This window comes from Parathielavia appendiculata (assembly GCF_033297405.1).
Source record: "Parathielavia appendiculata strain CBS 731.68 unplaced genomic scaffold N657scaffold_3, whole genome shotgun sequence".
Classification (NCBI taxonomy): Eukaryota; Fungi; Ascomycota; class Sordariomycetes; order Sordariales; family Chaetomiaceae; genus Parathielavia; species Parathielavia appendiculata.
Genome location: NW_026944222.1, coordinates 102,413 through 126,409, shown reverse-complemented (window position 1 = coordinate 126,409; position 23,997 = coordinate 102,413). Strand labels below are relative to the sequence as shown.

The 23,997-nt window shown below is 55.3% G+C and overlaps 10 protein-coding genes across 10 annotated transcripts; 4 read left to right on the top strand and 6 right to left on the bottom strand.

Annotated features, from left to right (window-relative positions):
* Positions 1 to 713: 713 nt before the first annotated feature.
* Positions 714 to 1,699, top strand: N657DRAFT_265894 (uncharacterized protein). Its single transcript, XM_062786516.1, has one exon. It carries the CDS (start codon positions 1,002 to 1,004, stop codon positions 1,614 to 1,616), a length of 615 nt encoding a protein of 204 aa, XP_062649213.1. The 5' UTR covers positions 714 to 1,001; the 3' UTR covers positions 1,617 to 1,699.
* Positions 1,605 to 4,406, top strand: N657DRAFT_265902 (carbohydrate esterase family 4 protein). The gene is made up of 3 exons (XM_062786517.1): positions 1,605 to 1,926; positions 1,978 to 2,394; positions 2,452 to 4,406. The coding sequence occupies exons 1-3, from the start codon at positions 1,782 to 1,784 to the stop codon at positions 4,263 to 4,265; spliced, it is 2,376 nt and encodes a 791-aa protein (XP_062649212.1). The 5' UTR covers positions 1,605 to 1,781; the 3' UTR covers positions 4,266 to 4,406.
* Positions 4,407 to 5,138: 732 nt separating this feature from the next.
* Positions 5,139 to 8,119, bottom strand: N657DRAFT_569208 (MCM-domain-containing protein; the record flags this gene model as incomplete). Its single annotated transcript, XM_062788646.1, has 3 exons — positions 5,139 to 5,267; positions 5,323 to 7,786; positions 7,842 to 8,119. 3 exons carry the CDS (start codon positions 8,117 to 8,119, stop codon positions 5,139 to 5,141), a joined length of 2,871 nt encoding a protein of 956 aa, XP_062649211.1.
* Positions 8,120 to 8,300: 181 nt separating this feature from the next.
* On the bottom strand, positions 8,301 to 10,021 carry N657DRAFT_590971 (histone acetyltransferase-like protein). Its single transcript, XM_062789895.1, has 2 exons — positions 9,931 to 10,021; positions 8,301 to 9,871 (listed from the first exon to the last, which is right to left on the bottom strand). The coding sequence occupies exons 1-2, from the start codon at positions 10,014 to 10,016 to the stop codon at positions 8,458 to 8,460; spliced, it is 1,500 nt and encodes a 499-aa protein (XP_062649210.1). The 5' UTR covers positions 10,017 to 10,021; the 3' UTR covers positions 8,301 to 8,457.
* Positions 10,022 to 12,938: 2,917 nt separating this feature from the next.
* On the bottom strand, positions 12,939 to 14,156 carry N657DRAFT_567578 (uncharacterized protein; the record flags this gene model as incomplete). The annotated part of the gene is made up of 2 exons (XM_062788525.1): positions 12,939 to 13,349; positions 13,641 to 14,156. 2 exons carry the CDS (start codon positions 14,154 to 14,156, stop codon positions 12,939 to 12,941), a joined length of 927 nt encoding a protein of 308 aa, XP_062649209.1.
* An 859-nt stretch (positions 14,157 to 15,015) lies between these two features.
* Positions 15,016 to 16,035, top strand: N657DRAFT_654113 (uncharacterized protein; the record flags this gene model as incomplete). Its single annotated transcript, XM_062794476.1, has 1 exon — positions 15,016 to 16,035. One exon carries the CDS (start codon positions 15,016 to 15,018, stop codon positions 16,033 to 16,035), a length of 1,020 nt encoding a protein of 339 aa, XP_062649208.1.
* Positions 16,036 to 16,109: 74 nt separating this feature from the next.
* N657DRAFT_654112 (uncharacterized protein) lies at positions 16,110 to 17,679 on the bottom strand (the record flags this gene model as incomplete). Its single annotated transcript, XM_062794475.1, has 7 exons — positions 16,110 to 16,333; positions 16,365 to 16,520; positions 16,563 to 16,756; positions 16,792 to 16,967; positions 16,999 to 17,047; positions 17,086 to 17,300; positions 17,353 to 17,679. 7 exons carry the CDS (start codon positions 17,677 to 17,679, stop codon positions 16,110 to 16,112), a joined length of 1,341 nt encoding a protein of 446 aa, XP_062649207.1.
* Positions 17,680 to 18,276: 597 nt separating this feature from the next.
* N657DRAFT_265825 (uncharacterized protein) lies at positions 18,277 to 18,737 on the bottom strand. The gene has a single exon (XM_062786515.1). It carries the CDS (start codon positions 18,633 to 18,635, stop codon positions 18,321 to 18,323), a length of 315 nt encoding a protein of 104 aa, XP_062649206.1. The 5' UTR covers positions 18,636 to 18,737; the 3' UTR covers positions 18,277 to 18,320.
* Positions 18,738 to 18,890: 153 nt separating this feature from the next.
* Positions 18,891 to 21,665, top strand: N657DRAFT_631741 (uncharacterized protein; the record flags this gene model as incomplete). Its single annotated transcript, XM_062791088.1, has 7 exons — positions 18,891 to 19,019; positions 19,211 to 19,282; positions 19,534 to 19,568; positions 19,633 to 19,940; positions 20,301 to 20,760; positions 21,101 to 21,195; positions 21,418 to 21,665. The coding sequence occupies 7 exons, from the start codon at positions 18,891 to 18,893 to the stop codon at positions 21,663 to 21,665; spliced, it is 1,347 nt and encodes a 448-aa protein (XP_062649205.1).
* A 600-nt stretch (positions 21,666 to 22,265) lies between these two features.
* N657DRAFT_708077 (cyclopropane-fatty-acyl-phospholipid synthase) lies at positions 22,266 to 23,873 on the bottom strand (the record flags this gene model as incomplete). Its single annotated transcript, XM_062797402.1, has 4 exons — positions 22,266 to 22,376; positions 22,422 to 22,677; positions 22,747 to 23,372; positions 23,442 to 23,873. The coding sequence occupies 4 exons, from the start codon at positions 23,871 to 23,873 to the stop codon at positions 22,266 to 22,268; spliced, it is 1,425 nt and encodes a 474-aa protein (XP_062649204.1).
* Between the last annotated feature and the right edge of the window lie 124 nt (positions 23,874 to 23,997).

Below are 23,997 nucleotides of genomic sequence, written 5' to 3'. Positions count from 1 at the left end.
TGCGATGGACGCTCCGATGTGCAGCGGGAGTGGGGCTGCATGTGCCCGCTGTCCGCTGCCGCTGCCGCGGCCCGGGTCCGTAGAGTCGGCCAATCACGGAGCATGCTTAACATGAGAGTCCCACTCTGCTTCCTCTGGGGAGTCGGCGCTCGGCTTTCAAGGAAGTTCTGGGTTGACTCGGAAACTCAAGTGTGAACTCAGATCATCAGATTCTTTAGATCCACTTTCTAAAGAGGCCCCCAGTATACCAATCCGTTTGCCATCTACCGCCGTCTCACGCATAACCCTGTCCATGGCGTACAAATGGAACCAATTTCACCAAGCCCGTCGCTGGTCATGGAGTCTTGGAGTGCATCGAGTGGCCCGCAACTGTTTTGCGCGAGAAGCAGCGACTACATGCCCTGCAAAGGCGCGGTCGGTTTGAGGTGGGCTCTACGACAGCTCAAGCGAATCTAGGACTAGGGTCAGGCATTGAAACCATCCGCTCACCTTGGTTCGAGATTGGTGGCCAAACCTGCTCCCCAAGAAACTTCGTCGACACGCAACCTGAGTTATGGCAACCCGCCTTTGACTATGGGGAGATTGCAAAAAATACGCAGGTAATTGTGAACGATTAACAGGCCAGGGGACAGCCCCAAACGGGTCTATCACCCATGCCACCCAGTCGAGCCAGTGTATCCAGAACTCCGAGGACCATCATGGATCGTTACCCGCACCATTAGCCACTCCGGCTGAATGCCGCATCTTGTCCATGGCATGGAGGTAACGTTGAAGCGGGACACGTTATTTCAGCTTCGGTACACGAGTTGGAACCACAGTTGCATTGTGGGATCGCTGCAGCCTATCTTACTTCAGCGTTTACCTCACCAGCGAACCTATCTTCCAACCCCATCACTATTGACTTCTGCTAGCAGTTTTGGAGGCTCATAATTACACCGGCCGCTGCTTCTTCATCAACTCAAGGTGGGCTCAGCAAGCCAGGTTCACGACAGACACAACGTATGGCGGATTACATGGCCAAGTCACCGAGCTTGCCGTCGACTTGCATCAAAAGTTCCAGGGATAGGAGACTTGCCTTCAACATCCCGGACTGTACGGATTACCCTAGCTCCTTGGCAGGGCCGGATCTGCAAGCTAAGCTTCGGCTATGGCTGCCGAATCCCACACCTGTCGGCCTTTCCTTGCTCACTTCCTCCCTTCTTGGTTCAAGGGGCATAGACGACGACGAAGCAAGGGCTCAAGTTACCTATGCGCTTCCAGCAGAGCGTTCGAGGCGGCTCGGGCCACGATGGTGCGGATATGCCTTACAAACACAGAGGGCTTCCTTGTTGAGATTCCCGTCTTCGCATCCCTGGCGGTGTTACCGTGATTCGCGGACCACTGAGGTCACGTCGGCCGTGTGCTGGCCGTGGCCGGGAATTTATCCTCGGTTTCACCCGCTGCTATTAATTACGGCTCGGCAGGGCAATGGCATCGCATGGCGTAAGCTTTATAACCGCTCCCACCTACCGTTCCACTTCACGTTGCTGGCCGAACACAGCTTTCCAGTTCTCTCTCTCGCTTCTCGGAGCCATATTGGTGGTCGGCCGGTCAAGGGACGACCCGGATCGATATGAGTTGCCTGTTACCGTGGGACGCACATCATATATGCCGTCAACTGAGCTATCAATTGCCGGCTGCCTCCAGCTAGAGCTGCACAATATATATATTTCGCTCTTTCGGCACTCTTGCACTACCTTGGGGCTCTTTCCCATGCTCCGGAATACTGTTGGTTGTCCGTCATGTTGCTTGACCGCCATCTTGTAACCGGCTTGGTAGGCCTTTGGAGTGCCTCCAAGACCTATGCTGCGTGCTCATCCAATCTCCTGATTGACAACTTCACAACATGGATCAACGGCGTCAATAACCTGGACTGGCCGAATGGAGGTTGGTCTCCCCTGTCCAGGCTTTAAGGGACTCGCTGACAGACAATCGCAGATGACGGGAGCATGACGGCCATTGCCGGGTCAGCCGGTCAGGTTGTGTTCATCCCCAAGGACGAGAATTCGTACTTCTACGAGTCGTTCGAGTGCCAGCAGCCCGTTACCAACGGCTATGGCGCCATCCAGTTTACGCTTCAGGGGCCAGCCGGCGGCTCGTTCGCCTTCGAGTTGCAGACGACGGAGAGATGTAATAACTACAACGGAAGCTACGGAAGCTCTTACAACATTGTGAGCGACCTCACCGGCCAGCGTCAGACTGTTACTCTCCCTCTCGAGGGCTTCGACAATGACCCCAACTACGATGCAGTCGTCGGCCTGGTGTGGTCCACCTTCTCTCAGAACGGGGTGCAATGGTCGGTTGGCAACATCACCTTCGTCTGCGGGTCGGGGTCTGGCTCCCAGGTAACAACAAGTATGCCTTGCTCTGCTGGAGCCCTTAGGAGTGAACCAACCAACTAACATGGAGAAGCGGTACCGACAAGGTCAACAGTTTTGCCCGCAACCACTACTCGGAGGTCAACAGTTCTGTCCACAGCCACGAGATCCACGATATCTCCAGTCGTCACGTCCCAGCCGGCAACGTGTTCCAACCTCCTGATTGACGACTGGGAATCGCAATCTCGTCTGACCTTCCTGGGCTACAACGCCATGGGACAGGCCTCGAGTGATGACAGAACCATGTCTTCTATCATTGTCAGCGGCCGGAGAGTCATGCTGAACCCAAAGGACGCCGACTCCTACTTCTACAGCCAGTTTGGCTGTCTCAACGCCGCCAACAGGTATGGCGGCATCTCGTTTCGCATCCGAGCAGCACGCGGCACAAGCTTCGCCGTAACGCTAGGGTACGCCCAGACATGCGGCGCCACCAATGATCAGACCGTCACCTTGACGACGGCGCAGTTGAAGTGGACCTTTGACGGCACCGAGAGGCTCTACTCGTTCCCATTTTCGGCCTTCACCGGTGTCGACACCACAAAACTGACCGTGATCAATTTCTCCAACTTCAACGCTGCCGCCGTCTTCGGGCCCATGTTTTTCTACTGCGGCTCGACAGCCAGCGAATACACCATCCCGTCCACATCACCCACATCGCCGCCCGTTACCCGCTCCACAACCGCGGCCCCGGCCCCGGCCCCGGCGAAAGTCCTTGTGATCGACAGTTTTGCCAGCTCCGGCACGAACGCCCTAGGAGAGTGGCATGGCGCCGACGAGGGCGGCATGACACTGACGTTTGGAAACAACGTCATGACAATCCGCACCAACGACTCGGACTTGGCCTGGTACACACAGTTGACCAACCAGTGCGCGGACCTGCGCAGCTACGCCGGGGGATACCTCCATATCGCCTACTCGGGCAGCAACAAGTTCAGCGTCGCGCTGCAGCAGCACAACGTCCAGTGCAACCCCGACATCAAGCCCTATCCCGAGACGTGGGACTCCCTCGAGGCCGCCCGCTACGGCACCGCCACCGACATCTACATGCCCCTGAACCACTTCAACGTCAACCTCACGCGCGCCATCGGCTTCGCCCTCAAGGGCTTCTACAGCACCGAGCCAACGACCTTTTCCAAAATCGAGATCGTCCCCTCCCTTCCATCCGGCTGGAAGTTGCCGACCAAGCTCGCGTCCGGCAACCTCGTCTTCGCCTGCACGCGCCCCAACTCCTTCGCCTTCGCCATCGACGACGGCGACCCCAAGTACGCCCAGCGCGTCATGGACATCATCAACCAGGCCGACATCCCCGTGACCTTCTTCACCGTCGGCCTCCCCTTACTCGACAAATCCAACGGCTTGGCCGACATGTACAAGGAGATGGCCGCGCGGGGCCACCAGATCGCGCTGCACTCGTATACCCATCCCAAGATGGAAGGTCTGCCGGATACGGCGGCCATTGACTGGGAGTACAACAACGACATTGGCGCGGTGAGGCAGGTTTTTGGGGATGGTATCATCCATACCAACTACTTCCGCCCGCCGTTTGGGACCGAAGGAGCGCGCATGCGGCAACGGCTGGCGGCGGCGCTGCAGGATGCGAATCCGTATATTGTGCAGTGGAGCATTGACGTCGAGGACTGGATCTGGGCTGAGAGCGATACGCCGGTTAAGCAGCTGGATGCGTTCAAGCGGGATCTGGCCATGGGTGGGAACTTGTTGGTGATGCATTATCTGTATAACTCGACCGTGGAGCTGTTGCCCGAATTTATTAGGCTGGCAAGGGCCACGGGGAAGACATTGATGCGGGTGGATCAGTGTATGGGGGATCCGAAGGCGCCGCCTCTTTGAGGGCGGAAGACGGAGGGGTCTGATGGGTTTGTTTCTCAATGTGCGAACTTTTCTTGGAAAACTTTTGAGTTTGAGTAAATACTGGTTGGCGGTCTCAGACACAGGGGACACAACATTTGGAGTCCGCGACAGTGCCGACGGACCCTACATGGGGCAGACTGACCGCCTGACTTCTGGTGTCAACATGAAAGGCTCCCACCAGTCACCAGTCCACAGTTCCTTCTACTGTCCTCACTTCCAACTGTTGCAGACCCAGCAAGAGTGAAGTTTGGGCGGCCCTCCATGGTTCGGATGGAACCTCACGGAGCCTGTGGGGCCCAGCCAGTGCTTCATGTAGAAGGTCCGCGTTCCCCAACTTCAACAATCACCGCCAGTGACTTAACGATCACTGGCGGTGGTCCTCCCGGGTTTGTGATGGTATGTCTCTCGGTTACGACCGAGATGTCACCAGTTCGACCCAAGCCCGGGTCGTCGCCCCCCGTCCCTGTGCGAAGTAAACTCTCCTGATGGTTTCATAGCCGGCTACCTCTCTTTCTTTGCTTGTAAAGAGGGCTAGCTGGTGAGCTTTTGCTCTTTCTTTTGTCCCCCTCTTGCCACACCGTAGTTCATGTTCTCTCGTCCGTGAATCAACTCCCATTGCATGCCTCACACTCGAGGAACCTCGACAAAATGGGAGATGGTTGATGACCAGTACACGCCTTATTTTTCAACCACAACATGAAATCTCATCCCATTCACCCATCCCATTGATATCTGCCATTCCGAACCAGCCATGTTACACGCAACCACTGCAAACTCCAAACGCCCGCCCATGTTTGACCCGAAATCTGTCCATGTAATGACTTGTCCTGAATAGCACTATTATACCACCAGCTAGACCTCCTCGACGGCACAGTTGGGGTGCAGCACATAGACAATTTGGGCCGCCTGGGTCGAGCTGCCCTCGCCAGCGCCGTCCCCATCCGTCATGCCCTGGCCGCGGATCGCCATGAGCACATTATCCTGTCAAGAGTTAACATCTGCATCTGACGATTCAGGATTGACAGAGGAAACAAACCTTGACCAGTTTCCTTAACACCTTCTTAGCCAGGGCCCTCTCGTGGTTATAGTCCTCCTCGCTCTGCAACTCCTCCTCCTTCTGCTCCAGATACCACGTCAGTAGCGCCTCGCCTTCGATCCCATCCCCACCCTCACCCCTCTCCTCCTCCACCACCTTCTGCACCAGCATATTCCGCATGCTGACAAACTTATCATACGCAATCGTCAACCCCCGGCCCTGCCCAGCAGCAGCAGCAGCAGCGGGAACCGACGCCTGCCTGTCGCCGTCGGCCATGGCCTCGTCCCCATCCGCATCCGCAGCCGCCGCACCAGCAGCCGCGTCGGCCGCCAGCCTCAGCACACCAGCATCCTCTTCCTCATCATCCACCTCCACATCGTCGTGCTCCACTGAGATGATACTCTGCCGCAGGAGGCTATACGCCTCATTGACAAAATCAGGCGTGATATCCTCGACACAATTCGCCTTGGCAATCGCCTCGGACAACCGAATCATACTCTCGAGCTGGCGCACCGTAATCCGGTAGCTATTCCGCCCGATCCCACCCTGAGCATCGTCCGCGCGCAGGTCCTTGTACCGCTGCACCAGCACCTCTTTCGCCTCGTCAGTGAATTCGGGCCGGAAGGTTCGCGCGAACCGGATGTATCGCTGCAGCTGCTCGGTCGAGAACTCTGGGGTAACGGCCGCGTCGCGGTTTTCGTGGATGCCGACAATGTGCTCGGCCAGGTGGCGGTCGACTTGCTCGTTGCACTCGTCAAGGATGACAAAGAAGAGATCGAAGCGGGACATGATGGGCGCCGACATGTTGATGTTTGCGCGGAGGGTGGTTTTGCGGTTGTACCGCCCGCCGACCGGGTTGGCGGCGGCGAGGATCGAGGTGCGCGCGTTGAGCGTCGCCTGTATGCCCGCTTTGGCGATCGAGATGGTCTGCTGTTCCATGGCTTCGTGGATGGCCACCTGGTCGGCGATGTCCATCTTGTCGAACTCGTCGATGCAGCAGACGCCGTTGTCGGCGAGCATGAGCGCGCCGGCTTCGATGGTGAATTCGCCCGTCTCTTCGTCCTTGACGACCGCCGCGGTGAGACCGGCGGCTGAGGAGGCCTTGCCCGAGGTGTAGACGGCGCGGGGCGCGAAATTGCAGACGTATTTGAGGAACTGGGATTTGGAGGTGGACGGGTCGCCGACGATGCAGATGTTGATGTCGCCGCGAAGTTGCATGCCCTCGGCGGTGCTCTTGTGCACGCCAGACAGCAGCTGCAGAAGGATGCCCTTTTTGACGATCTCGTGGCCGTAGACCATGGGTGCCAGTGACTGCACCAGCCGGCTGTAAATGTGACTGCTGTGCACCATGGCGCGGAGGTCGGCAATCTCTTCTTGTGTGTAAGACGCGAGAACGGCCTCCTGAAGCTCCTCGAGCGTCTCGGCGGTCTCAAGCTTGGCGCTTCCCGTCAAAGAGCCGACAACGTCGACGATCTGTGCTTCGCCAGACCCGCCGATGGAAGACACATCCGAGCTCACCATGCAGGCGAGGAAGGCTAGACGGTACGTTAGGTCGCGGACACCAAGAGATTTCAGCCCGCTCACACCGCTGCCGCCCGCATCAGCGCTGCGATCATCACGGACGGCCACCCTCTTCAGGCCCGGCAGACCCAGTTGGCTGACGTCGGGAACCACAATCAGGGCACCAGTGAAGATGCACTTCTCGCCGGCCTTGGCCCGGTCAACCATCTCACCGCGCAGAATGACATCCATCGTGCGGGGCATGCTCCCCGTGGGGATCTCGCTGCTGTTCTCCTGCACGCGCACCTTTTGCCAGTCGACAAACGTACTCTGCCGGATATCCAGCCTCCACGCCACCCTGTTCTGGCACGTCTGGTTCGGACACTGGGTTGGCTCGGTGTATCGGAACGTCTGCTCCACGTCCGGCACGACACTCCGGCAGGCCTCGCAGACAAAAGTGGCCAGAGCCAGCTCCGGGCGGACCTCGGACGTGCGGGTGACGGTGCCGCTGATGGAGAGCAGCTGGCCGATGTTGCGGGCGCGCAGGGCGCGCACGCGCGAGACGAGCGGCAGGTGGTAAAAGGCGATAGAGAAGAGCTTGTCAGTTTGCTGGTTGGCCGTCTTGCTGCCCAGCTCGCTCTGGCTGGCTGAGCCCACGGTGCTGGCGCCCGACGTGTGCTGCTGGCTCGAGGCAGTCGGCTGACGGTGCTCGCGGAAGTACTGCGGCTCGTACTTGGCGATCATGTTATGTAGCGCGGCCGTCAGGAAAGGGAGGAAGCGGTAGTAGGCTTCCATGATGCCGTTGGCCAGCGCGCCGCTGTGCCAGCTCTCGAGGTGCTTCCAGTCGACGTAGAAGGTGGATAGTTGGTAGGTGCGCATGCCGTGGATCTGGGCGACATAGTACTTGTCGGTGGTGACGGCGCTCGAGGTGGGTTGTCCGGAGGGTCTGGGGGTTTCTGTGTATCTGTGTAATCTCCGTCAGAAAGTGTGGATAGTTGTCGTATGTCAGCCCTACGCACCCCTCAATGAAGGCCTCAAAGGTCTCTTGAATGATGAGGCCGATCTTGTCTTCTACCCGAGGGATGTTGGCGGGATCTGTTGGCCTTGCGCGCACTGGTAACTGGTCGTCGGCAAGACCCTCGCCCTCGCCATCACTAAGTGCGCCGATGCTCTCGGAGGGAGGGGCTGCAGGTCTGCCGCTTGAAGAACCGGGAAGTCGCCCTGCACGTGGGGTCCTCGAGATGCCATCCGATGTCATGAACCCAGCATCGCTGGAGGCCACTGTTGGTGTCGCCATTGTAAATTAATGCGCCTCTCAAGCCTGTGGTGCGAGACGGTGGTGTTGAGGGGCAAGTTTGGATACGGATTGTGATCGGTTTGTTGAGCAGGGAGTGTCGAGGTCAGACATTGGCCGAGTGTCAATAAAACGCGACAAAACGCGAAACCAAATGGGCAGACACGGCAGGCTACGCGAACAAGGTGGGCCGAGTTTGATTGCTTCACTAAGCGAATAACAACCGCTTAAGCCAAGTACATCATCTAAGTGGGTATATGTAATTTATGCATAGCGACCACAGCCGTACCCAAACACCACCCCTAACACGCAACCAAACCTTGACAAATTTATAGGGCAGTCTACCATCCCCACGTCCTGCTGGCCGCAGTAAACACTGGCGGCTTCCACTGGATCCTCTGCGGATCGATCTGGCGCTTCTGCTTGGCCCTGGACTTTGCCCGCTGCTCCACGAGTTTGTCGGGGATCACAATCTTGTGCTCCCCCTTGTGGTACACCTGCATCTTGAGCGCCTGCAGTGTGTGCTCGACGTCTTGCGTCGTCATGGCGAGTCTGGTGGCAATCTCCTCGATTGTGATTTTTTCTCCGCTCTCGCTCTTGGTCAGCAGCAGGTCAATGATATTCTCGGACCAGTACTGCCGGTAGCTCAGCAGACCTAAATCCGATAGCGGTTTCTCGGGCGACCCGAGCTTGCCCTCGATCTTGGAAAGCTCGTACGAGAACTGAATCAGGAGCCGGCCGTACCCCTTTCGCTGGTACTGTGGCATGGTCAGAATACACGCCACGTTGTATCCGTCGGCGCTCTCTTTTTCTTTGGAGAAGTAACCGATGAGATGCGATCCCCGGTCGTCCCTCGTTGTCATGACGTAGAATAAAAACGGGTCTACGTCGTAATACAGCGTCTTGTGGTCGAGAAACATCTTCGAGAGCAGACACAAATTGCGACACCACGTCCGTTGCCGCCTTCCGTCAATTTCGAAGAAGGATACAAAGTCGTCGCGGTAAATCTCGTTCCCCGGGGGGTGCTGCAGTGTGCACTTCATGCGGTGCCGCGTAAACGACTTGAAATCGCCGTAGTAGCTGAGGCAGAACTCGCAGATGTAGATGCAGTCTTCCTGGCTGAAGGCCTCCGGGTACGGCGAGAAGTACCAAGGGAAGAGCACATATCTCCCAAACTCAACCTTTGAGATGTTCCGGATGCGCGAGATCTCGGCTGGGTTCTGCGTCATAGAGCCGGATGTCCGCAGCTTTTCAATTTCCTGCTCTCGGCTGAACGACTGCGTGTGCTCCTTCTTAGCAGCACTGGCCGGCGTTTCGTCCTCGTCCAGCTCCATCTCATCAGGCCCAATATTAGGCGTCGCCCCAACCTCCAAACTCGCATTTGCCTTGTCCTCTCCATCTGCCTTGCTTTGTGACTCGACAAACTCGGTCCATGGATGTGGTGTCTGCCCTTCAGATGCGACCGACTGTTCCCTCTTCCCGACCCTTTTCTGTGTCTTTTTGGACGGCTGCGACTTCTTGGACACTGTTGTCGTCTTCTTCGTCTTGGTGTCCTTCTGCTTATCCTTGTCCGGGTTAGGCCACTCAACATCCTGGTCGAAGTCGATTCTAGAAACGGGAACCCATTCGTCCAGGCGCTTGTTGAAGTTGTCAAAATTGCAGTAGAACTGCCGTCCGCTCTTGGTTTCTTTGATGCTGAGAATCTCGGCGCGTCGCAAGTGCCCGTCTTTTGTGACCAAGGCGATGCATCCGACCCTAGGACATATTAGCGAGCGTTGCAACGTTTGCGATGAAGGCGTTACGGTCTAACCTACTGAAGGGTGTCGGGCGTCGCCTTGCCCTTTTGCCTCGGCCCATCCGAGCCGACCTCGGCCTCCCCGTTTGCGCCGTTAGGACTCATGGTGAATGCTGATGGCGTGCGTGTGATCGGTGATGGAATCAGTATCGCTAGAGATCGAGGCTTGGGATGTTCTGCTTTAGAGGGGAAAGAGAAAGTGGATACTAAATTGAGTGGACTTGGCTGCTGCATCAGGGGCAGTCTGAAGCATCCATCTGGGCTGCAAATTCATCAAACGAAGGCTTTATGTCACGAACCAACCATATATCGAGGCCTGGTGGGGCGGCAAACAACAGGGGAAGGGGAGATAGGGCCTGCAAGAAGGATCACCGGGATCTTGAGCACACTGGTGAGCGCGGCTTACTAGGATCACTACCAAAAATTGATCGGTAAAAGCGGCTCGTTAGGATTACCGCCAAGGAGGTAATCTCTGTGATCTATGGTATAGAAGTACTGTGTACAGGACTTAAGAGAGGAAATTGTATGTAAACTACGAATTCTAGGCCTATAATGTCACAAATGAACCAACGAGAGCCAACAGCGGCGGCTTAGTTGCAGAAACCAGTGGGGAACGTAGGACGTTCCGAGCCAATCACTTAGGACCAATCGGAACGAGCCCTGGAGGTGCTCCAGAGAGCACCAGTGCAAGGCCAATCAGAGGACGCTCTAAGAGGCTCTGAAGAGCACCGTAGAGCATTTTCTCTAGGTGGCTCTAGAGAGCATGAGAGAGCAACCAAATGTATCTAGTATATAGTCACTCGTTCTAGAGGACTCTGGGAATTCTCTAGTGAGCAACTTAAGTGCAGGATTGTCAGTACCCTTGGACATTGCTTGTTGTGAACCCTTTGGCTTCACCGAACCTCACCCCGTTGTCAAGTATAACCTTCAGGAGTCCCTTTCAGAAGTTGGGGCTTTGAGATTCGTCACAGGTAGTATATTGCAACTAGCTGATGACGACTTTACGAGTACACTGAACTTGGGGAATGAAAGAAGAGATGTGAGACTCTGGTAGCTCGAGAGCCAATTTATCCTCGCAGGTGTGCGCTGCTAGAAGGCTCGACACTGTGGGTCAAGTGGGAATAGCTTCATCCAGGGGGTTGGTGGACCGTGCTTATACGAGAGCTGGCCGAGGATCATCGAGGCCCATCTCGGGCCCAGCCCGTTACAGTTATGTCATATGCTTGCGGTTATGCATACGTCATGGGATCTGATCATACGTCTATGGTCATGGTTACGCATAGGCCTCTGCTCCAGTACTTAAGGTCTGGTTGCACGCCCATTCCTGTTATCTAGCTCTTGCTCTCGTTGTAGCAATATCGATCTTGTATGTGCGAGCTGACCAGACCTTGGGTGGTGCCCGTCACACAAGGCGAGGGACCTGTCGGAACGAAGCCGCCTTGATGGCTGCATTCAACGGACCTCGGTGGTTGATTGGTGCCAGCACCGCAACCCCTCTTCCTTACATACTTAGTCCTCTCCCATGCCCATCAACAGCATGGTCAATCAATCACTTTTATCACCTTAAAGATTCAATCCACTGCTTTGACTGGGAATAGCTTCTTCCAGCGCATATCACAGCGGTCGTCGCCCTGCAGGTTCCAACAGGACCCTCTCATTCTACCTAGGAGGGAGAGTACCATCGGATCCGAAGATATAGTCGCTAGATTTGAAAGCAGTCCGGGCAATGGTCGAGTATACAATGGCGATAGGGAGATTGGATCTTGACGAGGAACGACGAAGATTAGGGCAATTACAGTAGGGGAGTGTCACCGCGATTGCGCCGGGTGGAACCCGGCATGTGGAAAGCACGGGCCCCTGTGGGTTAAATATTCTGCACCTCGCTGCCGCGAGATCTGTTCGTAGCTCCTCGAGCTACGTCTTGACAATCAAGCCTGCCCGTACCTGACGGAATAGAGCTTAGACTGTAGTTTAGCCCGAATACATTTGTCATTGGATTGTCCGCCTGTCCCGCCGTGACAGGGAGCTCCATTAACACTATACAGCCTCAACCAGCAGATCTCGCTTTAGCTGCTAAAGATAGGACGCTGAACACTTGGAGAATGCAGCCCCAAAGCCAATCTGCTAAAAACCAAGTCAAGAGGCAACAGTTAGTGGCGTGAGAAAGGGGAAAAGAGTAGAGGGCTTGTACGAGTTGACGGCCGAAGGTCAACGAATCAGATATAGTTAGCGTGCCAAGGCCCTATAGGTTTCGTGCCTCCGGGCGAAATAAATTCCATCCATCCATCCGCACTTTCCACCGCTGCTCCATCACACTACAAAACACCATGTCTATGCAAACCCGAGGAACCAGAATCGTCCTTGCCATAGAGGTGTGGGAAGATCAACAGCCACGATTCCACGGTAAGTGATCCCCTTGATCCTAACTCCTCGAGTGCTGTTGACCAGGTGTTCAAGAGCTCCAGGTCTAGGATGGCCGAGGCGTAGATGCCAGAGATATGCTTCCGCCTTGCGCGGGCGCCTCTGTATCCACGAATTGAACTGGTTACGGCGTGTGAAGAACGCGGCGCGCCCAGATCTTCTGGGATGTATTCGAGCACAAATTGGTCGTAGTGATCTTCCACGATTCCAAGCATGGTGCCGTCTGGGTTTCTGAGGAGCGTTGTTCGAGGCCGTGTATCCCACTGGATACCTGCTCTCGAAGTCTTCTGAGCGACGCGACGTTTGTGGCGAACTCAGGAACGTATGCTACACTCTTCAAGGTGAAGCAATTGCTTGCCGCCGAATGGGATCTTTAAACAAATGTCGATGTCGCCGAGTCCTTGAATGCGGAGCCTTCCTTTTCCTACCCAGAGGTGCTGCTCGTTGTGAGCAGTATGGAAGTGGTTGAAGCGGCTGATCTGGTTGCAAACGTGGATTAGCACCCAAGTCGAGAATTGTAGAGTTCTTGAGAGGGTAGTCGCTGCCTGCGAATGCCGTTGCGATGGTCAGGAGGCAGGCGCTAACCTTTGCTGGCGTCTCGGCTAGTCAATGTTCTTCTCTAGAGCGTAATTGCGAGTCACTCTCCTTAAGGGCGCTTTTAGCAGGTGCTTTGGAGCCCAAATCCTCCCTCTTGACGCGCTTCCGTAGCCGTTCAACCTGCTTGCGGAGTTCTGAGTCGTGCTTTACACGCTCTTGAGCGCGTGCTTCAGCAGTCCGAGACGGAAATCGATGATTGGGTCGAATCTCGGGGCGGGCTGCCCAGCATTCCTCGAGGCTGTGTTTATTATCGCATGCAGGGCAGGCAGATGTTGAACTATCGCTATTCCGGCGCTTCTTGAATCGTGCAGGTGGGCTGTACCTCCTTAATCGGTGAGGAGGGTTCGGATCGTGGTCGTCCGGCTCATCGGAGCTCCGCTCGGTGAACGTCACAAACGCGCCTTTAGCAATAGAAGGTGGCTTGGGATCATCGCTCCGTCTGAGGCGATCGCTAAAATCGTACAACAGCTTCTGGAGCGTGAGTTTGTTATTGTTGATAGCGTCTTGGTTGCTGTTGTAGTACGAGTCGCACCATCCGTCATATCCAAGACCTCGTACAGTATTGTCGAACTTGAGCCACCAGATCTTTGGCTCGTTTGTACCTGGCACTTTAGCCTCTTGTGCCCTAAGGAGTGCTAGCTCCCAGCTCTTGAGCCAGTCAAGCATGTCTTTTGGCTTGCGCGAGAGCGCCTTATTGGCGGTTTCCCACACTTCTATCGCTCGTCGGAGCTCCTGAAGGTCGTTGGTGCCTACCCGTTCCTTGAGGGCGGCGTACCACTCGTGGATCTTCTTCTCGGGGTTGCAGGTTGTATCGAACAAGCTGGCGGCCACAGTCTTGGTAGTCCAGGAGCATAGGAAGGTGATATTCTGGAGCTCCTTCTCGTAGTCGCCCTTCTCTTCGCGGTATTCGGAAAGGTCAATCTTGTATGCATCACGCCCTGCTGCGGTCATCTCGGCTGCGTTCTTTGGTTTGCCGGGTGCGACCACTTGGGAACTGCCGCTTGCAGGCGTATTGCCGCGTGTATTGCTGGCGGGTGCATCGAGGCGCTTCTCGTAGTTGGCGACGTCGGGTTTGATGGGCGTGGTTTTGTAGGCTCCTTTGGAAGCGCTGGTAGGGTTGATGAGCTCCCAGAGCCCGCAGTTGGTCGCCTCGGTGGTGAAGCGCGCATTCCACGCCTTCCAGCTCTCTGAGCCGGTGAGCTTGACGATTTCTTCTATGGAGCTCATGGTTACGGTTGTTGAACACTTGAACTGATGTTTATAGCTGTCGCTTCGGATCTTGTTGTTTGGGAACCTTTGTTGCGAGCCGGGCTCATAACTGTTGGAAGACCAACAGCCACGATTCCACGGTAATACGCTTTATAGGAGCCTTTTAAACAGTGAACTTTTCGAGTGCTTAGGACCAGCCCAGAATCTGTCAATTGAGTTCTCTTTTCCTCAAGTTACCTGGGTATCTCCCAGACCTTATGTAACAGCCGTGTACTGCATTACCCCTGACAGGGTACGACACCGGCAACCCAGTTTCCGAGTTTCAAGTGTCATCACTTCCAACAACTGCCCTCTACGCGCTGCTTTTAAAGCTCTTATGCCGGCTACCCCTTAGCCCTGACAAGCCTTATAACCTGATCTATAACAACAACCTTCCGTATAGAGAAGAGTTGTCTCCTCGTCACCTGGAATCGACGTATGACCGTGTTCCGGATCGCTCGTCTAAACAGTGTCGCCATGCTGATCATGGTGCGGGGAGGGGGACGGAGGATTAGGGGGACGGAGCCATGAATGTTTTTATCAAGAAACAGCCGACGTCGCGGTCGAGCATCCGGTACTTGTAGCCTCTGGTCGAGGAGACAAAGTGGGGTAACGCAGCGGGACCCTGATTGGAGTAGTGTAGAGTGGTGGGCCAAGTGGGGCGGGCGGAGCAATCAGAAAACTGCATGGCTCTCCCCGAGACACGGTTTTCATGCAATGCTTCGCTTCATTCAGTTTCGGTCTCCATGAAACTTTAAACTTGAACCCAACAACAAACCTGCCTTAACACTGTACAGGATGCAACGCATTGAAAACCACAACAAACAGTAAGCCAGCCATGGCTGAACTCTCTTCAAACTGGAAAAGGCTGCAAGCCAAAATCAAGGCCGAGTCGGCGTCCAAGCCAGCAGCGCCCAAACGAAAGGCACCCGACGGTGGGCTCGATGAACCGACCCATGAACTCTCAAGAAAGAAGCAGAAGCAGCAACGAACTCAGATACGAAAGCCTACTTCATCATCAAAAGCAAGCCAAAAACCAATCTCCAAACTCCCTCAAACAGCAAAAGCCAAACCCTCCATGGGCAACACTCAATCCTCCAAAATCGACCCCGTCCCGCCCAATTCCAAGCACGGCGTCTCACCCTCCCTCGCCGTCTGGGCAGCAGACAACGACATTTCCCCAGAATCCCTAGCCGAGGCCTATGGTCTAGGCCTTCAAGCCAAATCGCTTCTCTCCACCGACAATCCGGGCCGGCCCAACGAAGGGCTCGCTCCCGGTGTGGAGTTGGGGAAGTACGTGGCCATTGACTGCGAGATGGTGGGCGTGGGCGAGGGCGGGCGGGACGACGCGCTTGCGCGCGTCAGCGTGGTGGATTTCCACGGGCGGCAGGTGTATGACTCGTTTGTGAAGCCCAGGGAGCGGGTGGTGGATTGGCGGACGCATGTCAGTGGGGTTGCGCCGCGGCATATGGCGGCGGCCAGGGGGTTTGAGGAGGTGCATGGCCAGGTGGCGGAGCTATTGAAGGGGAGGATTGTGGTTGGGCATGATGTCAAGCATGATTTGAGGGTGTTGGAGCTGGATCATCCCGGGAAGATGATACGGGATACGGCCAAGTTTTCGGGGTTTAGGAAATATGGGAATGGGCCGAAGCCTGCGCTGAAGGTGCTGGCGAGGGAAATTCTGGGGTTCGAGATCCAGACGGGACAGCATTCGAGCATTGAGGATGCGAGGGTGGCGATGTTGTTGTTCAGGAAGCACAAGCCGGCCTTTGACGTGGAGCACGCGAATCGGTATCCGGACGAGGCGAAGACGAAACCGAGAAAAGCCGGCAAGGGGAAGAAGACAAAGAAGCGATGACATCGAGGTCAGTGTTCAGGCGCGCCATCGGAGACCCCAGGTCTCGATTGTAGGTATGGTAGAGTGAGCCTCAACTACGCTACTCCACCTCTCATCTCATGCCTCCGTGCCTGTTGCCTCAAAGGCACCTCGAGCCCTTTCATCCTCCCCACCCAGTCGCCCCATGGAAGAACCGAATAGGACAAGACCACGCCCAGCACCGGCAGGCTCGTGGCAAAGTACACCCAGAACCGTTCACGTCCCGGGGACAACTCGTCCGACGTGCTGAACAGACTGGTCACCCACGACAGCGGCACAACTACCAGCGCAATCAGCGTCAGCCGGCTGACGTTGGCCATCATCGCGCATGACGCGCTGCGAATCAATCAGCTGGACCATGGGCGTCGCCGCGGGTATCATCTGCTCCAGCGAGCAGCTGTAGTCGTCGAGCTGCGAGAGCACGTCGTTGACATCCTTGCGGACAAGGTCCCAGGGCTGTTTTCCGGCTTCGTTTGCGTCCCGCGCAGCCAGTGGTCGATAAAGGCTACCTACCAGGAGTTTCATTTTCCGCTGACTCTGCATGCTGCGTCGCCGCCAGCGTTGCAGGTCGGATATGTCGCTGTCGTGGAGCCGGTTTTGGATCTCGTGCAGGTTGTATTCGTAGTGCTTGAAGTAACGGCTCATCAGGTGAATGTAAATGGCCCATTCGGCTAGGAAGATGCGAGTTGGGTAGTACGCCAGGCTTAGGATGCCCGGTTCGGAGAGCTAAGGTTGAACCCGGGAGGTGGCTGGTGACAGAAGTAGTGGTGCAGGCTGCTGAGCATCGAGCTCTTGTCCCATGATTCGAGTTTGTCACTCGGATTGCTCGAGTCGAAGGATGAGAAAAAGATTAGCGATGCAAAGTTTTCGGAACCTCCGTGCAGAGGCCTGCTTGGGTATGTCTTCCGTGCCCCCTGACTCTGATGTTTCGACTACTGTCCTTACCGGGGGGTCTACCAGGACCAAGCATATCGACATCATGGTCAGAACACACCTCAGCTGTTAGGCATGGGCATGCTTTTCTGGTAAAACTTACAAATCCACGAATCATTGATGCTTTTCAGGACCATCGAGCAGCAGACTCGCGCTAGAGCAAGCTGTCGCCTAGATAAAGGAGGTAGGTGCCGGACATTGCGAGGAATGTTCGAGTCCGTCTTGAGTGCATCTGGTGGATGCTGGAATGCTTCTGAGGTGCCCAAATCAAGTACTTTCAGGAAGTAGAGGTGAAGATAGCCCCTCTCTGCGACCTGAAACGGAAACAAAGCAAGTGAAGGAGGAGCCGGGCCTCTCAATGTTCACAAGACCGGTGGTCGTCTGGCTGGCAAAGAAGATACAATCCAGGTCGAAGATCTCACCCAGGAGACTGATCAGGGTGCGTTGGATATTCTCAGCAAGCAGGATTCGGCCGTAGACCGCAGAAGCATCAACGAACGGCTTGGACAGATCGGTCTCGGCCACTGTAAAGGGAAACGGTGTCGATGGCCCGTGCCGGGAGTAGTCAATTGTGACGATCGTGGATGGATTCGTGAGACCGCCATCGAAATGTCGGACCCAGCTGGTGACGCAGGAGCTGGTTTGACTTCGAAACTGCGCAAAGTCTTCATAGGATCCTACTTTGGGGCTCATGCTTTTGTTTCGTCTCCTTGGGGCCTGTTCAGAAATGAGGGCGTGCTGTCTGAACTAATCATGGGAATTGCCAAGCGGGACAATGAGGCTCAGAGCCTGAGATTTGGATCAGAATCGTACATGTGAGAACCCTCCCAGTTGGTTTGAGACTCTGTTGTGGCCGCGACTTGACCCTAGGAAGCTAAAGCGCAGCGATACTGCCGGCTGCCTGCATGGCATTGCCTGGTTTGTGGTCTGTCGCACTGCACGTCCTCAACACCCGGTACCTCACAAAGGATGAAGTGACAAGTCGGAGGCCACTGACAGCTAGCCATGGGTGCCGCGTCCGCAACCCTCATCGCCCTCACCTAGTTCGGTTAATTGGTTCCCAATGGCCAACAACAGAAACTTGAAGTGTCGGAAACAAAGTGTGAAGCGAAGGAATCTGCAGCATCCCCCGTGCTTTGGGCCCAAATTGAACTTAAAACCCGATAACCCGAGGCCCTCAGGCCTGCTGTCCTCGTCTTGCTCTGTGTCGCCGTTTTCCAAGTCACTGGTGCACATTGCCTGTTGACCGTCAACCTACACCTCATGACCGCTGTGCGGCAATTAAAACATGAGCTACGAATTCACAATGGCTTCCTCGAGCAAACGCCACAAAGTTATCCATCGAGCCAACCCGGAAGACGTTGTAAGGTATCACCCTCTCCGGGTGGAAAATCGAGCATTTCATCCGTGACACTTGAACCTTGGATCCCAAGCCCGTGTTCATCGAATACATGTGGTCGGCGCTGCAAAGCGAATACGAAGCGATGTTGAATGCCCTGAAAGAGTTCTGCGAAAATCTGTTGAAGCAGAGAGGTATCGCTTGTCAAGTGGGAAGAACCAAAGCCCCGGATTCCATCAGAAGCTCGATCGACCGGCGGGAGAAGCATCTCCAAAGACAAAACCAGAAGGAACTTGAAAGTGTTGCTCATTATTCCGCGAGATGCACGATCTTGCCGGACTCCCGGCCGTGTTGGATAGTCCGGACGACATGGAGACAGTTGCCCGTCTCATTCAGGAGGTGTTCCAAGGAGAGAAGGAACCCCGCTGTGTTCACTAGGGACCGGGAAGTCGGCAAATCCTGGAAACCGTGGTTCGGCGCATTCCAAACCCGGAATCACTACGTCAGCCTGAAACCTGACAGATTTGACGGAGACGATGGAGAGCTTTAACGATATGTCGGCGTCATGTTCGAAGTGCAGGTCACGACCATCGCCGAGAGCCAATACAACAAACTGGCACACGCTATCCTGTACAAGGGTTCCTCTGGACCGCAAACTCGTCAAGACGAGATAGTGGTCGACTTGTCGCACGGTGTATCTCTCTGCTTTGCGCTCTGACTGATGTACATCAAGGAGAGCTTAGAGAAGGTCGAGCACAGGGACGAATTGACTGTGGCACTTGAAGTCCTCAAGGAATCGAAAGAAGCGCAAGGCCTTTTTTTGAGGGCCTAAAGAGAAGCACCCACTTCGATGCCGCAGCAGCATCTCTGCCCCTGGATTATCAGACAAGCTTGACTCCGCCCAGTATCTGCACCACCATCGACGATTTCAAGGAATGGCTGGGCACCAAGGTTGAAGTATGTCACCTGCTTCTATATGACTCATCTTGTCTTCGCAGCTCTGTGCTGACTTCAGGTACTTCGCGATAGCGCTATCTTAGCCGAGATGCGTTTTTCCTCGGCTTGTGCAAGATAATAGTGCCATGATCATCTCTTCCATGCCGTTTGTCGTGTCGTACGGCAGCAATCTCGACTTTGTTGGGCGAGTTGAGATTCTGGAGCAGCTGAAAAAAGAACTTGGCCCCGGGCAGCCCTTGACCACATGACAGCCTAGAGCAGCGCTCTACGGCCTAGGCGGCATTGGGTACGTATGTACTTGGATAATTACGCCCTTCTTCCAGCTGTGGATTATGCTGACCCAGAAACAGAGAAACACAGATTGCACTTGCTTACGTGTATTGGTTGCGGGAGATGCACCCTGGGGTTTCGATTTCTGGGCACGCCAGCAATATCGAACGGTTCCGTCAAGCGTTTGCTTCAATCGCGCGAGAGTGCCAGGTATCCGGCCATCATGACGCCCGGACAGAGGTGTTGACGCTGATCAAGGCGTGGCTAGAGAGAAAGAACTGTAGCCGGTGGCTCATGGTGCTGGACGATGCCGACGACACAGAGCTTCTTCTTCGGCCAGGAAGGGGGAATGCTTGGGCGATATCTCCCCGAGTGCTCGCGCGGTTCTGTTCTGATCACAACCAGAAACAAGCAAGCGGGACTCGGATTGCTGCAGCTCAAGGGCAAACACCTGATTGAGGTGTGATGGGCTGAGCCCATGATGGCCTCGGCAACCCTCGGCCGTGGTATCATGATCACGTCATCCTGAGGCAGGCAGTGTCTGTGTGTTCCGGAGCATATAATAGCTGCCCTCTCTTCCTGTCATCTAGTTCTCTCTTTTCTTCTTCTCTCTCCATTCGAGACAAACTCGTAGAGTCGTCACCAGCTAGGTGGAATATACTCCTGGGACCGTTACAGAGGTCGGGAAGATGGATGACAATGGGACGGCGCAACTTCTTTCCACGCGGCTTGACTGATTGAGTACCAGTTCCAGCGAAAAATGTGGCCCTGTCATCTCGGCTAGAGCACCTTCCGCTCGCCCACGTCCAAACAGCAGCAGCATTCATCCAGAAGAACAGCATCACGATCATCAAGTACCTTCAGCTGCTGGAGGAGAGCGACAAATTCGTCGTCCGCATGCTCAGCTCGGCATTTGAGACGGCTGGGGGAGACTCGGGAGTGCCTCGTGCAGTGGTAGAGTCGTGGGTTCTCTCATTCGAGCAGATCCAACGGCAGAATATGTTCGCCTGCGAACTCCTCTCGCTCATGAGTCTTTTCGACCGGCAGGCTATTACATTGGAGTTTCTATTCCGCTATTGCGGAATGCGACGCCAGGGAGAACTTGCGCTTACCAAGGTTTTGGGTATCTTCAATGCGTTTTCGTTCATTACCGAGGCCAATACTCAGGGATTGGACATGCACCGACTAGTCCAGTCGGTGACCCAGAAGTAACTGCCTAGGAACGATAAACTACGCAAATCTGAGAAGCAAGCGATTCTGGCGGGGAGGTGGGCCTACCCAAAGCCCTGGCATGAGAATAGGGCGGCATGCAGCGCGTATCTCCCACACGCATACGCCGTGCTGAGGCATCACAGCACTGGGTCGAAAATGGAGAGGCTGGCGAGGGCATCGCTTTTTTAGAAAGGTTGCCGAATTCTTCCTAGACCAAGGTAAAGGGAAGGATGCAGGGCAGTTTGCATCATGCGCCGGCTTTGGTTTTGGAAGTGCTGGGAAATGAGCATCCCGGCACCTTGTTCACCTTGACCGTCTCTTGACCGTCTTGGCGAGCTCATACCGGACCCAAGGGAGGCTGGAGGAGGTCGAGGAGCTTTCATATGAAAGTCCTCGACGTAGGAAACGGGTACTGGGAGATGAGCATCCCGGTACGTTTTTAAAGCATCCACGAGCTATCCTCAATCTACTTGTGTCAAGGCCGATGTAACGAGGCCGAGGAGCTCTACGCTCAAGTCTTCGAGACGCAAAAGCGAATACTAGGAGAGGAACACCCTTGTACGTTTGGGACGGACCATGAGCAACCTCGCGTTGATGTATTACAAGCAAGGCCCATGAAAGGAAACCGAGGAACTCTACTCACAAGCGGAGAGGACACGAGCTAGGATTTTCGGAGGAGGAGCATTTTAAGACGCTGAGGGCCATGGGCAACTTGGCGTCGACGTACAGGAAGCAAGGCCGATTGGAGGAGGCCGAGGAGCTCTATGTGCAAGTGGTGGAGACACAAAAGAGAATACTAGGAGAGGAGGATCCCAATTTGCTTGAGTCCATGAGCGGTCTGGCGAGGACGTACCAGAACCAGGGGCAAATGGAAGAGGCTGGGGCGCTTGAAAGACAGTAATGGATGCGAGATAGAGGGTACTGGGGTGGGAGGACCTTCATAGTTCTGCAAACCATGCTCAATCTCGCAACGATCTGGAAGAATCTGAGCCGTCCTAACGATGCTCTGGGCTTGCCGTGATTCAGGAATGCCTCCGTCTGAGGCAGCGAGTGCTTAAGTTGGCGCGGATCATCCTGACACTCAATGGATCCCCAAAGTTCTAACCAAGTGGCGAAATTAAACAGGCGATGGGGACAGTCACATAGTGTAAGACTGAAAGAATACAATGTGACATGCAGCTGTAGTATAATTGGGTTGAATTGAGGCTGTGGCAGAGACGGCTGGGTCATTCGTTCTGTTAGGAACGCCTTGTTAAGGTAATGTAACTGCAATCCCAGATGACGGCTCTTATCATGATGCTTGCCTCCCTCTATCTGACTATTACCGTCCCATGTTGATCACATCACTCTTGTACTAATGAACCAGCATGTGCCATCAGTCACAAGAGTTGCAGAACTCAAGTAGTGAAGCGAAGCTGCAAGCCCCGTACTTTTCTGGCGTGACTCGGAACCCATGCGCCCCCCAAAAAGTTACCTTAGGCTATTGTCGAAACCCACTGCATTAGAGCGGAATGCCTTCCATCAGGTCCATAGCGCCCTCTCTACCAACGCTGATGATGACGTCTCCAAGAACCTTGGTCAGGAAACCGGCCTCGCAGTAGGCAAAGTAGTACTAGGCTGTTAGCGTTGGGCAATGCAACGAGTGGACCGAACCTACCTGCCACTTCCTCCGAAACACCTTCACGTCTGCCTCTTGCACATTGGTATGCTTCTTCAAGAGAGCCGGACAGATCTTGTCCTCAAAGTTGGCGAGGAACTTCTCCCTCCACAGCCGCAGGGTCCGGACGTAGTGGGCCCCAACATTCTCGACCTTCTCCACAATGAACGTGCCTTGGGACTCGGCCGCAATGTGGTTAAGCAGCTGGGTAATGGACGGAAGATAGCCGCCGGGAAAAATGCAGTAGTTGATGAAGCTAAAGTCATTGCCAGGTCAGCACGGTTCTTCTGCCCCAATACTTGACGCCTATCGGGGGTCAACCTACTCCTTCCTCTTCTCATACGCCGCATGCCTCCCCTCTGGCATCGTGATACACTGGAACACCGCAATCCCTCCATCCCTCTTCAGCACCTTGTCCACCCGGGCAAAGTACGTCCCCAGGAACTCCCTCCCGACCGCCTCCAACATCTCAATCGACACAACCTTGTCAAATCCGCCCTCGGGCACTGGCAGCGCCTCATCCCGGTAGTCCATCAACAACACTTTGACCCTGTCAGCCAACCCTTCCCTGGCAACCCTCTCCTCCGCAAAACGCTTCTGCTGCCGGGATAGCGTAAGCGTCGTCACCCGACAACCAGTCGTCTTGACCGCCTCGATAGCGAACGAGCCCCAGCCGGTGCCAATCTCGAGAACGTGGTCAGAGGATTTGATGCGCGCCGCCGAGATGATGTGATGCAGTTTGCGCAGCTGTGCCGATTCCAGCGACTCACCATCGCCAGCAGAGTCCTGTCCAGGTGGGGGGCCTTGGACGGTTTCCCAAATGGGACACGAATAGGTCATGTCGGGCGAGAGAAAGGCGGCGAAAATATCGTTGCCTAAGTCGTAGTGCGCGGCGATGTTGACTGCGGCGCCTTCCATGGTGTTTTTGTTTCCTACTGCGGCGGTTGTGGGCTGATCGATGAGGAGGAGGTTGGACAGGGCACTGGTCAGTAGTTTTTGGGTTGGGCTCAGCCAGCCGACTAAGCTTTGAGCAGAGCCTGTGCTGCTGTTGATGACGAATCCGTTGTTAAGGGCGTCGCGGTTGAGGATGAACAACCGGAAGAAGGCCGTCAAGTCTGAGCACGAGACTTGGTGGAGCATGTAGGCCGCCGCGAAGCCCATGTCTGAGTGGAGCAGTACACGGAGGTAGAACTGCGGCGAGTGGATCGTGAGGGTGACGACGCAGGGGGGGTTGCCGGTCGGCGGATAGGGTTGGCCAAAGACGTGGCACTCGCCGCTGGTCTCATCGATGAGGGTCAGGGTGCCGATGTGGATGCGGGAGAGCAGCGACAGGATGACTGGCTTTGCGAGGGCGGAGGCATGACCACTGGCCAAGGTGCCGACCTTGTCGCGGAAGTAGGCCATGGTGTGGGTGATGGCCACGCCGATGGCCGAGAAATTGGGACGGGACATTGATAATGTGATGCAGTGTGCTGGGCTCTGTTGATACTACATGTGGGTGATGAAAGAAGATGCTGCGGCTGCTAGAAATGGGATCGCTGATGAAACATTCCTCAGATATATAAAGGCATAGCGG

Coding starts and splice junctions, on each gene's coding strand:
- N657DRAFT_265894 (XM_062786516.1), top strand. CDS start 1,002: ATGGCGGATTACATGGCCAAGTCACCGAGCTTGCCGTCGACTTGCATC.
- N657DRAFT_265902 (XM_062786517.1), top strand. CDS start 1,782: ATGTTGCTTGACCGCCATCTTGTAACCGGCTTGGTAGGCCTTTGGAGT. Junction 1,927..1,977: donor CCTGGACTGGCCGAATGGAG/GTTGGTCTCCCC, acceptor AGACAATCGCAG/ATGACGGGAGCATGACGGCC. Junction 2,395..2,451: donor TGGCTCCCAGGTAACAACAA/GTATGCCTTGCT, acceptor AACATGGAGAAG/CGGTACCGACAAGGTCAACA.
- N657DRAFT_590971 (XM_062789895.1), bottom strand. CDS start 10,016: ATGAGTCCTAACGGCGCAAACGGGGAGGCCGAGGTCGGCTCGGATGGG. Junction 9,872..9,930: donor GCGACGCCCGACACCCTTCA/GTAGGTTAGACC, acceptor AATATGTCCTAG/GGTCGGATGCATCGCCTTGG.
- N657DRAFT_265825 (XM_062786515.1), bottom strand. CDS start 18,635: ATGAGCAACACTTTCAAGTTCCTTCTGGTTTTGTCTTTGGAGATGCTT.